This window comes from Aplidium turbinatum, chromosome 5 (assembly GCF_918807975.1).
Source record: "Aplidium turbinatum chromosome 5, kaAplTurb1.1, whole genome shotgun sequence".
Lineage (NCBI taxonomy): Eukaryota > Metazoa > Chordata > Ascidiacea > Aplousobranchia > Polyclinidae > Aplidium > Aplidium turbinatum.
The window spans coordinates 27,003,782-27,016,918 of NC_137476.1; the positions used below are offsets into that span (position 1 = coordinate 27,003,782).

General features: G+C 38.4%; 2 protein-coding genes across 2 annotated transcripts; both read left to right on the forward strand.

Moving 5' to 3' along the window:
- Positions 1 to 1,795: 1,795 nt before the first annotated feature.
- Positions 1,796 to 2,776, forward strand: LOC145771389 (elongator complex protein 5-like). Its single transcript, XM_082583147.1, has one exon. The coding sequence runs from the start codon at positions 1,842 to 1,844 to the stop codon at positions 2,769 to 2,771; it is 930 nt and encodes a 309-aa protein (XP_082439273.1). The 5' UTR covers positions 1,796 to 1,841; the 3' UTR covers positions 2,772 to 2,776.
- A 452-nt stretch (positions 2,777 to 3,228) lies between these two features.
- On the forward strand, positions 3,229 to 13,090 carry LOC145771388 (WD repeat-containing protein 91-like). Its single transcript, XM_082583146.1, has 13 exons — positions 3,229 to 3,401; positions 3,923 to 4,150; positions 4,508 to 4,662; positions 5,001 to 5,183; positions 7,543 to 7,679; positions 8,163 to 8,326; positions 8,568 to 8,848; positions 9,332 to 9,482; positions 10,024 to 10,266; positions 10,517 to 10,634; positions 11,483 to 11,595; positions 12,057 to 12,254; positions 12,646 to 13,090. The coding sequence occupies exons 1-13, from the start codon at positions 3,273 to 3,275 to the stop codon at positions 12,802 to 12,804; spliced, it is 2,259 nt and encodes a 752-aa protein (XP_082439272.1). The 5' UTR covers positions 3,229 to 3,272; the 3' UTR covers positions 12,805 to 13,090.
- The last annotated feature ends 47 nt before the right edge of the window (positions 13,091 to 13,137 follow it).

Below are 13,137 nucleotides of genomic sequence, written 5' to 3' on the forward strand. Positions count from 1 at the left end.
TTTTCTTATTATATATTGGTATCAGACCCAAATTAGGCTATCCTCTCAACGGCCCTGGTGTTCGATGTCTTGTGGCACGAAGCAACTAATCCGTTTTCAGGATTTTGCTTTACTTCGTTACGTACCACAAACCTAAGTTGTTTCTGATAGAACACAAGGGTCGACTTGCCTTTAAGCATCCCAACATCGCGAGCTCCCACACTCGCATGTAAGGCAACGTCGACCAACGGGTGAGAGGACTAGCGACTTTCCCCCGCACTGGTGAGCCCGAAGTTCAGAACAACGCAGGGCACTCTACCTTTGCGTGTCTCGGGCAAACCCAGCCCTCTGACACTGGTGGAGTGTTATGTGGCATGAAGCAGCTAAATCCGTTTTCGGGATTTTGCTTTACTTCGTTACGTAGCCTACTGCAAACCTAAGTTGTTACCATGGCGATCTGTATAAAGGTCGCCATGGTTGTTACGTACACAAACCTAAGTTGTTTCTGATAGAACACAAGGGTCGACTTGCCTTCACTGAGCACCCCAACATCGGGAGCTCCCACTCTCGCATGTAAAGGAACGTCGACCAACGGGTGAGAGGACTAGCGACCCTCTCCCGCAGTCTAACCAATTTGTTATTGCACCCGCCTCTGCCCCGATAGCTCAGTTGGTTAGCGCATGACTTCGTGAACGAAAAAGCTTCAATATCAAGCAGTGCTGATTTAACTCTCGTGGTGTGCGCTTGAGCAGCGCATTCTAAGGACTTCTTTCCCTTCAACGGTAGGCCTATCTAATGGGTGGAATAATTCCCCGCCAACAACATTTCAACAATCGGAAACTTCACTCTGTCAAGTGTCAATCTCAGTATCCGGGCCGCAACTTTTGAAAAGGTACCATTATAAAATCCCCTTTCAACTTGGTTTGGTAATTACAGAAGAAAAAAGAGCAACAGCTGTGATGGGAATCAAACCCACGTCAATGTAATTATTATATAATTACTACCACCGCCCTAACCCAATGCGCCAAGCCAGCCGATGGGGAACGAATGACTAAACTGAGCTAGAATATACGTTTTCCTTTGTTGCTCAGAGGGGATTTTTTTATGGTACCTTTTACAAAGTTGCATCCGGGCCTGCGTCAGTGGTTTAAAGCCTCTCCAACTATGAGAAACAACCAGGAATAACCTATCAAGGCTTTTTCAGTTCAAGGATAAAGATTCAAAACTAATCAACCCAGAAAGTCGAAATTTAAGTTCTGTGTGTAGTTATTCTTCTTTATAAGGTGGAGACCTCCTTAGAAATAGACCTAAACAAACATTTTTATCTGAAGTTTCGAAACGATATTTAAAAAAATGAATGTTTTAATTGTTTTGAAATACATCCTTTTTTTTCCTCCATCAAGGATTGTGTGCACAAAGTTGGAAAAACTGCACAATATCCTGCTTCAGAAACTTTACCACATGACTGGGGGAATACGAGATATTCAATAGTGATGATCCTCTGGCAACTCTAGTTAGAAGCGGATTTAAGTTTTTTGTTTTTTTAGAGTTTTGCTGAGTTTGAATAACTGTCGGTCTGTCACTGCAATTTTGTTCCAGTGCTAATCAAATGTGGAGAAAATAAACGAAAGGTGTTTTTTAATTATACTCAGAAATTAAGCGATTTATTATGCAAATGGAAAATTAGTTTGGTTGTCAGCAATTATTGTAAATTTTGGTTAAGATTGTGACTTTGTAGACTCGTCTTCCAGACTCTGAATTGCAACTTTTTACTTAAATGGGAAGGTATTGACTGACTGCTTTGTTACAGGAAACAACCTCAGTGAATGATATCTTTTAGTACAAGTTAACTAATACTGAACATGGAAAAAATTATTCAAGAAAAAGAAGTCTCAGATTTTGTCTTGATAAGTGACAATGAACGAATAAGTGGGAATGCATTGCTTCATTGTTTTGTAAAGAGCAAGCACAAAAATGGAAATACTGTGCACGTTTTCTTGTTTAACCACTATCGTCATCATTTTTGCAATTTGCTAAACATAGAGGAATCCCAAGACTTCATAATTCATGACTATTTTGTTGACCCTTTCGGCTGGGAAAACAATGGTGATGTTACAAATGAATGCATGAATTTGTCATCAGATGTAGACCATCATTGTAAAAGCAATGAAAAAGTTGTTGTTATAATTGATTTGCTTAGTTTGATGCTTCGTACTTTTAAACATTCTAAGTTTTTTTGGAAAATTCGGAATTTGATTTCCAATCAAAGTGTTAAACAGGTTGTTGCATTATTTCATTCTCATCTGCATGAATCTATGCTATACAAGTCATTGTTCTATATGGCTACAACTGTCATGCTAATAACAAATGAAGAAGACAAACTTGCTTCAATGCAAAGTAGAAACCAACTTCAGTCTAATAGAAGAAGAAATGATATCAGTATATGTTCATTAACGCACAGAAAACAGAATGGAAAAGTTTTAACTGCCATTGAACAATTTGAAATATTACCTGACAGTTTTGAATTAGTTGTTAATAATTGGTCTCCTCCTTCAATTGTCAATCAATCAGATGATGTAAAACCTGAAGAAGACCCTTTCTCCACTGAAAACTCAGATTTAACATTTAATTTAAGTCTCACCAGCAACGAAAAACAACAACGTAGCAAACTAGTGATGCCTTACACAAAAGTTCAAATTGAAGATAATGAGAAAAAGTTTGGTTCAATCTTTTATGAAGCTGATGAAGTGGACATGTTTGATGAAGACCCTGACGACGATCTAGATTTCTGATCAAGGTTTACCAAGACTCAAGTTTAACCAGTCTATGAATTGAAATACTTGTGTATATCAGAACTTGCTTGTGGTGCATGTTGGTGGACAAAAAAATGACATGCTCAGAAAACATGAAAGATTTCCAAAAAAATGCTAACTGAAAATGTGATAAAAATAGATTGATATCCAGGCTGGCTTCATTTATATACGGTCACCAATGTTAACGTCCTCTTGCATTTTTGTGTTGTCTTCCAACTAATTGATGTTACAACTTATAAAATAAATCACAAGAGTAGTTTGAAACTTTCTACCACCAATAAAAGTTAGCTACAAAAGTTGTGTGGTGAAAGTCGGATATGTTTTATTTTACTGTAGTTTATATTTTGACTGTTTGACTCAAACAGCATTCTACCAACTTTTTCTTACAATTATGTCAAATCATGTTTTAAAAGTTTTTGTGAAAACCTTGCATGTTTAGAAAAGCAATCTTAGTAGTTTTTTGAAGTAAATATCAACAACATGGCGTGGACATATAATACTGGAATGGTTGATTCTTTGATACGTGACTACTTATTGCAACGAGGCTTTAATGCTACACTCAAGAGCTTTGATCTTGATTTAAAGCAGGACAAGGAAAAAGGTTTTAGGGTAAGTTTGAAAGTATAAATTGCTGTTTTTGCTTGTACCAATTATGTGAATCTCAATATGTAATTGCAGTATTGCAATGTATATATGTACACAATTTTTTGATTTTTATTATTTGCAGACATTTTCATATTTTTTCTATTGTATATATATATGTTACGTTACAGTGCAAATAACTAATCTTTTTTTCTACGGTCATAAAAGTATGTAATTTAATTTTATAATGTATATACAAAATGTAGTATTTTGTAATGTAGTATTGCAATGTATAAAAGCACATTTTTTTTATTTTTGTTATTGGCAGACATTTTCATATTTTTTCTATTGTATGTTTTTTTACAGCAAATAACTAATCTTTTTTTCTATGGTCATAAAAGAATGTAATTTAATTTTGTCAAACACTTAGCAGTTTATCGGCAATTAAATTTAATCCATAGCAAGCTAGTTGTTTCAGGCCTTGTTTCTGCAACAATGCTTACACAATTAACAAAAGTTCCATTAATTAATCGATATTTTTACTTTAGGCAGAAAAAATTCTCCAACACATTCTGAATTTTGTTTACTCATTTGATCTTGACTCTTTAAGAGCATATTGGAATCACCTGGAATCAAAAATCTTTTGCCGATTTGATCAAACGCAAATGCTTACTGTGAAAAAGCTTGAATACAATCTTTACCGCCTGTACATTGTTAACTGCATGCAAACTGGCAAGAAGAAAGAATGCATGGAATTTTTTGAAAAGTTTTCACAGGTTTGCCACCTCGATGCTTACTTAAACGTGTTTGTGTAATATGAACTTGGCTATGTTGTTGTTTTTTATTCCAAACATAAGAAAGAAATTGTGATCTTATATTTTGTAGGTGGATAGCTTATAGAAAACTACATGGTGTATGTAGTGCTTTCAGTTTGACAAGAATACCTGGGTATTTGAAAACCTAAGAAATAATTTTTACGATAAATAAAATTCAACTTATTACGTCAATGTAATGTAACTAGGCATTCAAGTCGGGGTTTCAACAAGCATGTTTCCGTAGTTTGACTTCCTCGAGCATGAATTGATTCAACCCAAGTAATTAAATGATCATTGATCAGTCATTGTGTTCTTCAGGCTCTAGGAGGAGTGTCGGAGTGGAAAGATTGGTTTGCTTTGCCCTTCACTCCTCATCCAGAAAGCAATAAACATTATACATCCTATTTCACAAAACAATGGTCAGACACTTTTCTTGTTTCATTTCAAAACTTTTTGGCCGTCACTTTTTCTTGGTAAGTGGTTGCGCTTGTGCAATTGTAATGATCATTTTTACGTTGCATTTCTGAAAATAATGGTGATCTGATCGGTACACCACAACTGGGCGATACCCACTTGCGCGAGACCAAGTGGGCGACAGACCAAGTGGGCGACTAGCCAAGTGGGCGACAGCCAAAGTGGGTGACCATAGCGAAAGTTTAGCCATTCGGAACGGTGGTGACATACGGTATATATTTATCTAGTTGCTTGCGGCGTCACGGTTTATCGTGAAGGGGGTTAAAATAAGGAATTAAATTCAACTTAGTTAAATTTGTTGCCAAGCACTTAAAAAAATTGCTGTCGTTTATTTCAGCATGCCGACTCCACAACTTCATGAGGTAATGGCTCAAGACAAAGCGAGGATAGAACAATTACAAAATGAAATTGAATTGTTAAAGAAGAAAAACATTGAGTCTGCTTCCACAGCGACAAAGCCAACACAAAAGACGCCTCCTAATTATGTGAAAAGCATGGGAATTCCTGGAGGTTTAGTAGAGTAAGTAACATGTGTCTCATAGTCATAAGATGAGTTGGGTTTTTTTTTTATTCAGCATGGTTTAAAAAATCAGGACAATCATCCCCGAATTCTGTAGATTTTGATGATATTCACAAACGCCGGATTTCCTAATGTAGATACTAGAGATGTACCGATATATCGGTATCGGTGATATCGGCCATTTTTTTAGTACGGTATCGGCAAAATACTGTGGCCGATACTAAACATGTAAAAAAAGGCGTTTGCTGCGGATTTTCTGCAGAAGCAAAGTTATAGATTTTTTAAAGTAGTAACTAACGTCGATGTAGAAAAATAACAACCCGTTCAAATTTTTGATACCTCACACTCCCATGACTTCATGCGCGCACCTTTTGCCATTGTTTGCTTACAGTGATTCTTTCACTCAAACAAAACGTTTTGTTTCAGCAGTTTTGCGTTGTTCGATTCTTAAGTTGTGAAGGAGACTCAATTTCTCCAATATTTATCATTTGTGTTTCTTTTTTACTCTCAGCAGAGGATAAAACCAGGCCAAGACTACCCAGGTAGCAAAAATGTATAATTTTGCATCGTTTTTACGTTGCTAAACGTTTAAAAAAACCATGTAACTTGGTTGTTTTTAGTAAGCTGGTTCTATCAGTTTGTGATTTAATTTCCACCTTTCGTTGTAATAAACTCACCAAGCTTAAACAATGTCATGGCAGAGTAAGTAGGCTCAAAATGAAAGCAATAGGTCTACGAATCCTCACCTAACTATTCAATAAATGGTCTTGTTGCGCCTAAGATGACAACCTTATTGTGAAGAAAGAAGCGATCTTCCCGTCTATCAGCACAAGGCTGAGCACTCACTAGTACAGCCAGCTGTTGCGATTCGCTAACCATAACGGTGTAGCTTCCACGCTAGCCATTTAGACCATCCAATCAACTACATGTTTCTCGGCAGCCGTTTTGTAGCAAGAATTGTATCGACAAGAATTGAAATGGCTAGTGTGGAAGCTACATCGTTGTGGTTAGCGAATTGCAACAGCTCGCTGTACTAGTGAGTGCTCAACCTTGTGCTGATAGCCGGGAAGAACGCTCCTTTCTTCACAATGAGGTTGTCATCTTAGGCGCAACAAGACCATTTTGTATAGTTTAGTGAGGATTCGTAGTCCTATTGCTTTCATTTTGAGCCTACTTATTCTGCCATGACATTGTTTAAGTTTGGTGAGTTTATTACAACGAAAGGTGGAAATTAAATCACAAACTGATAGAACCAGCTTACTAAATACAACCAAGTTACACGGGTTTTTTAAACGTTTAGCTACGTAAAAACGATGCAAAATTATACATTTTTGCTACCTGGGTAGTCTTGGCCTGGCAAAAGCTTTTCAACCAAACGACAAGCGCCCTTCGGTTGCACATTACTTGTCGAATAGTTTTTGTATGACTACACAAATGACTTGGTTTACATCATCCATTATGATAGCCTATTTGGAGGGGTTTGCGCAAACAGTTTATTAATTTTGCAGAAACCCCAATTATGATGTAATGATTCTTCCCTTATACCCCAGTCCTCAATTACGGTGGCCTTTCATTACTAAAACCTACTATTGAGTATTATGACACAACAATGCGGTTGAGATTGGATTCTTGAATCTTTAATAAATTATGCCATTGAAAGCTTTTTTTAATAATTTTATGCAAATAAGGTAAAACTTAGCATTTGATATAATTCCTTGCAAAACCAAGATTGCTTTTTTTTGTAACACCAAAGTATCGGCCAAAATATCGGTATCAGTATCGGTATCGGCCTAAAAAAGTGATATCGGTATCGGCCAAAATATTGGTATCGGTACATCTCTAGTAGATACGGTATGTTTTATGTGAAAAATTAAATATTAGTCTTTAAATCAAATTTGAGATAGAATTTGCTATTGCAGTTTGTGTCAGATTCAGGCCTACAACGGGGCTCGCTCGCAACTCATGGCAGCTATAGTTTTGGCACAATGTTTTGCTGAGCACTGTCACGATTGTGTGAAGTAAAAATCAAATTTCAAAATTTAGTGTTTGAGTTTAAAAAGTCTGAGAAGTTTTGTTAACTTTGCAAAATTCCTAAGGGAACTCAGAATATTGACTAGAACGAAATCATGACTTCAGAAAAATAGCTCTGGTAATGCCATATGTTGCAGCAATAATTGTGTTCCTGTGCTTCATATTTAATGCCCCTCTAGGACTACTCTCAGATAACAAAAGTTGTTTTGATTTATACAGCTTCTTCCAACCAACAGCATTTCCAGATGTTGAAACTATGTAAAATTGCTAACTTTCGATGGCTGAATAAACCGATGCGGCTCATGTTTGCGCAACACTTTATTTGCAGGAGTAGCCCAATGGTGGTATCCCAGCCTCAAAAGAAGAAGTCTTTGCCCTTCAGTTTTCCCACCAAAAAAAGCGCCACTGCAACCAACTCAAAGTCAAAAGCCCCTCCTAACAAGCAACCCACACAAGGTAGTTCAGGTATGACTGAAAAAAGAAAGTTGTATATATATATCTCATTTATGCCAGCAAAAAAGAGCAGCTGTTCTGGTGTATAACTGTATATTTTCGTATAAATAAATGTTGAAACATCTTACGAACTGGCGTATTGCACCTGTCTTGCTCTTTACTGTATTTTAAGACAAACCTTTTTTGCGCTAAACATTTTAAATTTTCAATCTGCGGGTTGAACAGGCTTTTTGCTTCAATTAATCCTCATTATAAAAAGACAAAGCTTTCTCCAAATATATCCGAAACAAAAAATATACTTTTTTCTACAATAAGCCTAAGCGATGTACCAGCACGTCAATGAACGGGAAAAGTGACAGAACCTATAAGTGTTTAAACGTGAATGAATAGTTGCTGGGTGGTCAGGTACAAGTATGTAGCTAGCACGGCCACAAAAACAAACAAAAATATCGTTTTTTTGCATTGATCATCGTCACACAAATTCTCTGATGACAGTTTCTCCGAAACCAATCAAGAAGCTGACGGAGGTCATTCAACCGGAACCGCCGGTCGCGATGCCAACACCCATCCAAGATAACATTGCCACAAGAAATAAGAAGTTATCGGGCTATCAAATGGAAAGGAGAGAATTACTTGGAGGAACAGCTGCTGCCCCGAAGGTAAAACATGTTGTATATGTTGTTTTTAAGTGTATTTTGGTCCTTGTTCTAGCGTTTATTTCTACTTTATGTTTCTGCATTGTATTTAAATTGTACAGCAATGATTGATTTCTCTTTTTTGATGTGTTACGTCAATGTTCAGATTCTTGTTCTAAGTTTGTTACGTTTTCTCTTTCATGCAAATAGAGTTTCCAATTCCTAAAATATGCAGTTTATCAAAAACATTATTTCACAAACGCAGGCAAAATCGATACCCATCAAAGAAGATAATTCATCAAATTCTCCTGTTGGTCAAGCCACCCCAGCCTCATCCGTTCCTTCCATGAGTGGATCTCCGAAGACGACGACGACGACTCCGGTGCATCAGAGCAACGCCACCAACACGGCTCCTATCAAGGTAGACATCACACAAGAACTGACCAATCCGGTGCTGCCAAGCCCAGCTTCGCCATCTTCAGCTCCTTATTTACTTTTAAGCAAGGACGAATACCACGAGCACCATTCTGCAATCGTGCAGTGCAGGTATGCCGTTGATGAGCGGCGAAATTTAATTGTCGTTGTTAGCGACTGCTTTGTGAAGAAGATTAACCGATATTCGCCGCAACGATTTGTATCTTCCTGCAGAAGACTGCAGTTAGGGTTTCTATGTCTTCCTCGTTATATTTGCGAAAAACAGCAGCTTGTCTATCAAGCTTGATTGATATAAAAACTATTTGGTCATTACTGTAACACGTGACCATGGTCGCACCTCTTCAAAGTTGTCCCATCTCCAGCATTTGCATCAATTGTCATTTGAGCCAAAGCTTGATTTATTTGGTCTTAAACACTGGAGTATTTTAAAACATTTTCTCTGTTTAAGAAAGACCAAGTCCATTTTTTTTCAAATATATTTTCTCTTCTGGCGATGATACAGAAGTATATGGCTACATAATGAAAACCGCCTTAAAATTCTTCATTTTTTTGATAAAACTTATTACGTTGTTTGTTCTAATCAAACTTTTCCAGGTTCAATAACACCGGGGGGACGGTAGCAAGCTGTGACAAGGACGGAGTGGTCAAGGTCTGGCGGTACGAACCAGCACTAACGACAGTGGCCACTGCCATGTCGAAATCTCCCTTTCTTTCTCTAGAATGGTGCAAAACATCAGAGACATTGGTAAGAATTTCAACTTTATAAAAAAAAGTTTTGCCTGACTTCGTTTCTCACTCTATATTTTCGCGTCGCCTTTGCAAATTGAAAAGTTAGGACTGGAGAGATTCTAATGAGGAATAATAATTGCTTTCGCCATGAAAGCATTTACAAGTTATTTATCAACTGTACGGTTGCTTTAATTTTTGTAACTCTCTCTACGGAGTATGGTAAATCACTAGAATGACTGAATTATAAAGATCGTTGGCTCTTTGTTGAAATACGTCACAGGCTAAATTAGTTAAGAAAATAAACTTTGGCCCTGTCAGAGAAGGCAGTCTCTGGATGTACTGTAGACGTAAAAAGAAAAGCCTGGTTTACTAAGTTTTTATTTAAAACCTTTTAATCACTCGTGTCATTCACTTAACCTGCACTGCACTTACCTTGAAAGATGATCCCAGGCTTTATCAGTTTCCATTTTTACATCGTTTTATCGTCCAGCGACGTTAAAACAACATAAAAATAACAACTTTTGTTTGGATTAATCTCCATTTACCTTTCTTTGCAGCTTCTCCTTGGCACTTCTAGTGGCGTGTTACGTTTATACGAAACAGCAACCAAGCAAATCCAGCAGGACATCATCACGTCGAACAACTATCCTCGCATCACTCAGATCGCTTGCAACTCGAGCGGCAGCGCTTTTGCGACATCGTGCGTCTCCCGTACTCTGGGTTCGGGGTGGTCATCGCCCGATCTGGACAGCACGCCCCTGCCCGGACGTCTCGAACTTTGGACCTTGTCCGGGAGCAGGGTGAGATTTTTCACCATTTTTTGTTCACCTTGATCGAAAGACTTCTGGTAAACCTTTTGGTGCAGCCCAACGCCACCTAGAGGTAGAAATCTGTGATGTCATCACGAATAGTTCAGAATGTCAGCGAAACCGTTGTACACTTGTACAGACTTCATGATGAATATCGCAGGATTGACTTGTGTCAACAAAACTTTTGACCGTGTGTGTTGGACAGTAAAATAAAATGAACGATTCCATTGCTTTCTGGCAGGCTGAAATCGACCGGATCCTCCACGAAAGTCCCGACAGCGACATCAAGTGTGTATCTTTCAACCGTGACGGAAACTTGTTGGTATCCGGCGACGCGAATGGAATATTGACAATGTTTGGTAAGAATTTCTTCAAAACATCCCTGACCGTTCTAATTGCGAGGGGCCATGGACGTTCGTTTTGCGTTCTGCATTGTTAAAAATAAATAATTACTCTTCAGTCATTGGCTCTGGGATTTTTCGTCATTGTGGCTAAGATCCACTTGGCTATTGATAAAATTACTTTAGATTTCTCTCTCAATTGTCATAGTAATAATAATCAAGCTTTTATTTGCGCCCATGGCGATAACATACAGAACACTGCGATCACAGATGCGATACAACAACGACAGGAAGCAAGCAGCGAAATGACATGTATAATACGTCTTCGAGTCTCAGCTGCTCTCCTTATTTTGGCTTGCCATTAAGTGTCTTTGCCGAGACACACAGCCGCGTGCTCTGGAGCGGTGTCGAACCCACGTCCTTTGGAACGTCGCGCAGACGTTCTCACCACTCGGCTACGCAGCCGACTGTCCAATGTCCATACAGGCTGAGGTAGTATACAGCTGCATTGAAGCTTTACTAATACTAGGCCAGTAACAATGCCAAGTTAAAGTATTTCAATCAAAATTTGACTCAGCAGCTATAATTTTACAGTTCTTTTGCAGTTTTTTTTATCATGAAAACAGTTGTTACTTGAAAAAATGTATGAGGCGATTGAAATTGATGTAAAAAACCTAAAAATACAAAAAACGTTTTAAACATCCTAATTAAAGAGTAACAGCTTTCAATCGTTGCCGTACTGTGCGAGCAACCAACCCAGACAGCAAAATCCGTCAACGTCTGCAAACGTTGCATTAATGTGAAAATGACGGATTTTGTCATCTGGTTAATGAATGTTAAAAACAGCATCAATATCTCTTTTGCAGACACGAGAAACTGCCAGCCAGTGATGAGCAAGGCCGCACACACCAAGTCCATCTACACGCTGCAGTTCAGCGAGAATGATAATTTTGTCTTCACCCTTGGTGCAGATGGGAAGGTACGCGCTGGAAGTATTTATATTAACAGTACAAATTAAAAAGTAAAGCACTGATTTTTATACAGTAAATAACTAAATATGTAATACAGTAAAAAGTATGGATCCTCATTCTTGTGTAATTCATCATTCTTTGCAAAATGGAAAATCAAGACAGAAGAGACATCGGCACTAACTGTTGCCAAGGACATGCACAGTTGAGAAGGAGCGATCTTACAGTGCTCGCTGTTCTCCAGGATAGTGAGTAGTCACTAGTCAGGTTGTGCTGACACCAGGAAGATCGCTCCTTCTCAACTGTAATCATTTTAATCAATCTTGTTGCCTCGACGTGCGTAAGCGGTTGTAAGCGTTTAAAAATACGCCAGGCTGTCGTAATCAAACTGACGTTTTCTTTCTCGAAATAAAACATTCATCAATTCAGTTGTTACCAAGGTTTTAACTTGCTGATCACATTATGTCAATAGTTTCTGGGTTGGGACAGTCGCAGCCTTGCGGAACCCATCACCTTTCCAATCCACCCCTTAGCGGCCGGTCCATTCGAAGTGTCCGGGTACAGTGGATACAGACAGGTTCACAAACCAAGCGGTGGGAAGCTTTTCTCGTTTGAACCAGAAGGCCGGCATATTTTAACTTGCGATGGAAATTCAGCCTTGATATACAAGGTCAGTTTAGTTGATCGAAGCCTTTGGTGATGTTTCTGTTTCACTCGTATTTTGTCCAACTGCCGTTAGCTGTTGTACATAAAAAACGGTGTTCATTCTGTCCAATGAACAGTACTTTTTCCATTATGTTTTTTTTTTGATACTATGTCTGAATTCAGGCATCCTTCCTTATGGCTGCCATCGGCTCATCTAATATTTTAAGTAGTCATCGATTGAGACGTGCTTTTTCCAGTGTTGCCAAAAAAAGCTCGCGCTTTTAAACAGCGCGGACAAAACTTTATTTTGATTATTACCAGACAAGAAATGATTTCAAAACTAGCCAGCCAAATAACGTATTATCTGGCGACAATCGACATTGTACTGTTGGTTTCGTGTTATCTTTACTTTTCAGATTGACACAAGCGTTGGCTCGTTAAAGAAAGAACTGACTTTGGTCGGGCATCGAACCCCGGTGCTCAGTGTCGACTGGGTTTCAACGTCTAATTGCGGCCACTGCCTGACCGGTTCCATGGATGGCCGAGTACACGTCACAACATTACTGAATCAATGACGGCGTTCAGTCCTCGCTCGGGGAAAACACCTCGGTTTTGCGAACCAACTCTAGCAGATGCCTATTAAAACATGTTGACACTGTTCTGCTGATCAAAATAATTTTGTCGAGTTCACGTGCAATTCATTGTATAGAGTCTATTAAACTTGTATGCGGCAATTCATTTTTACATTGTATGAGATCCAACTTATATGCGTTGTAATCCCTGCATTCTTTCACCTATCTATGCAATTGTCTGCTTGAAAGGCAGCTTGGTCGCTTATCAGCAATAAACCAGGTCATTTTAGTCTGCGTGCATAAATCTATGCTACAGTAATGATACTCAGATTTGGC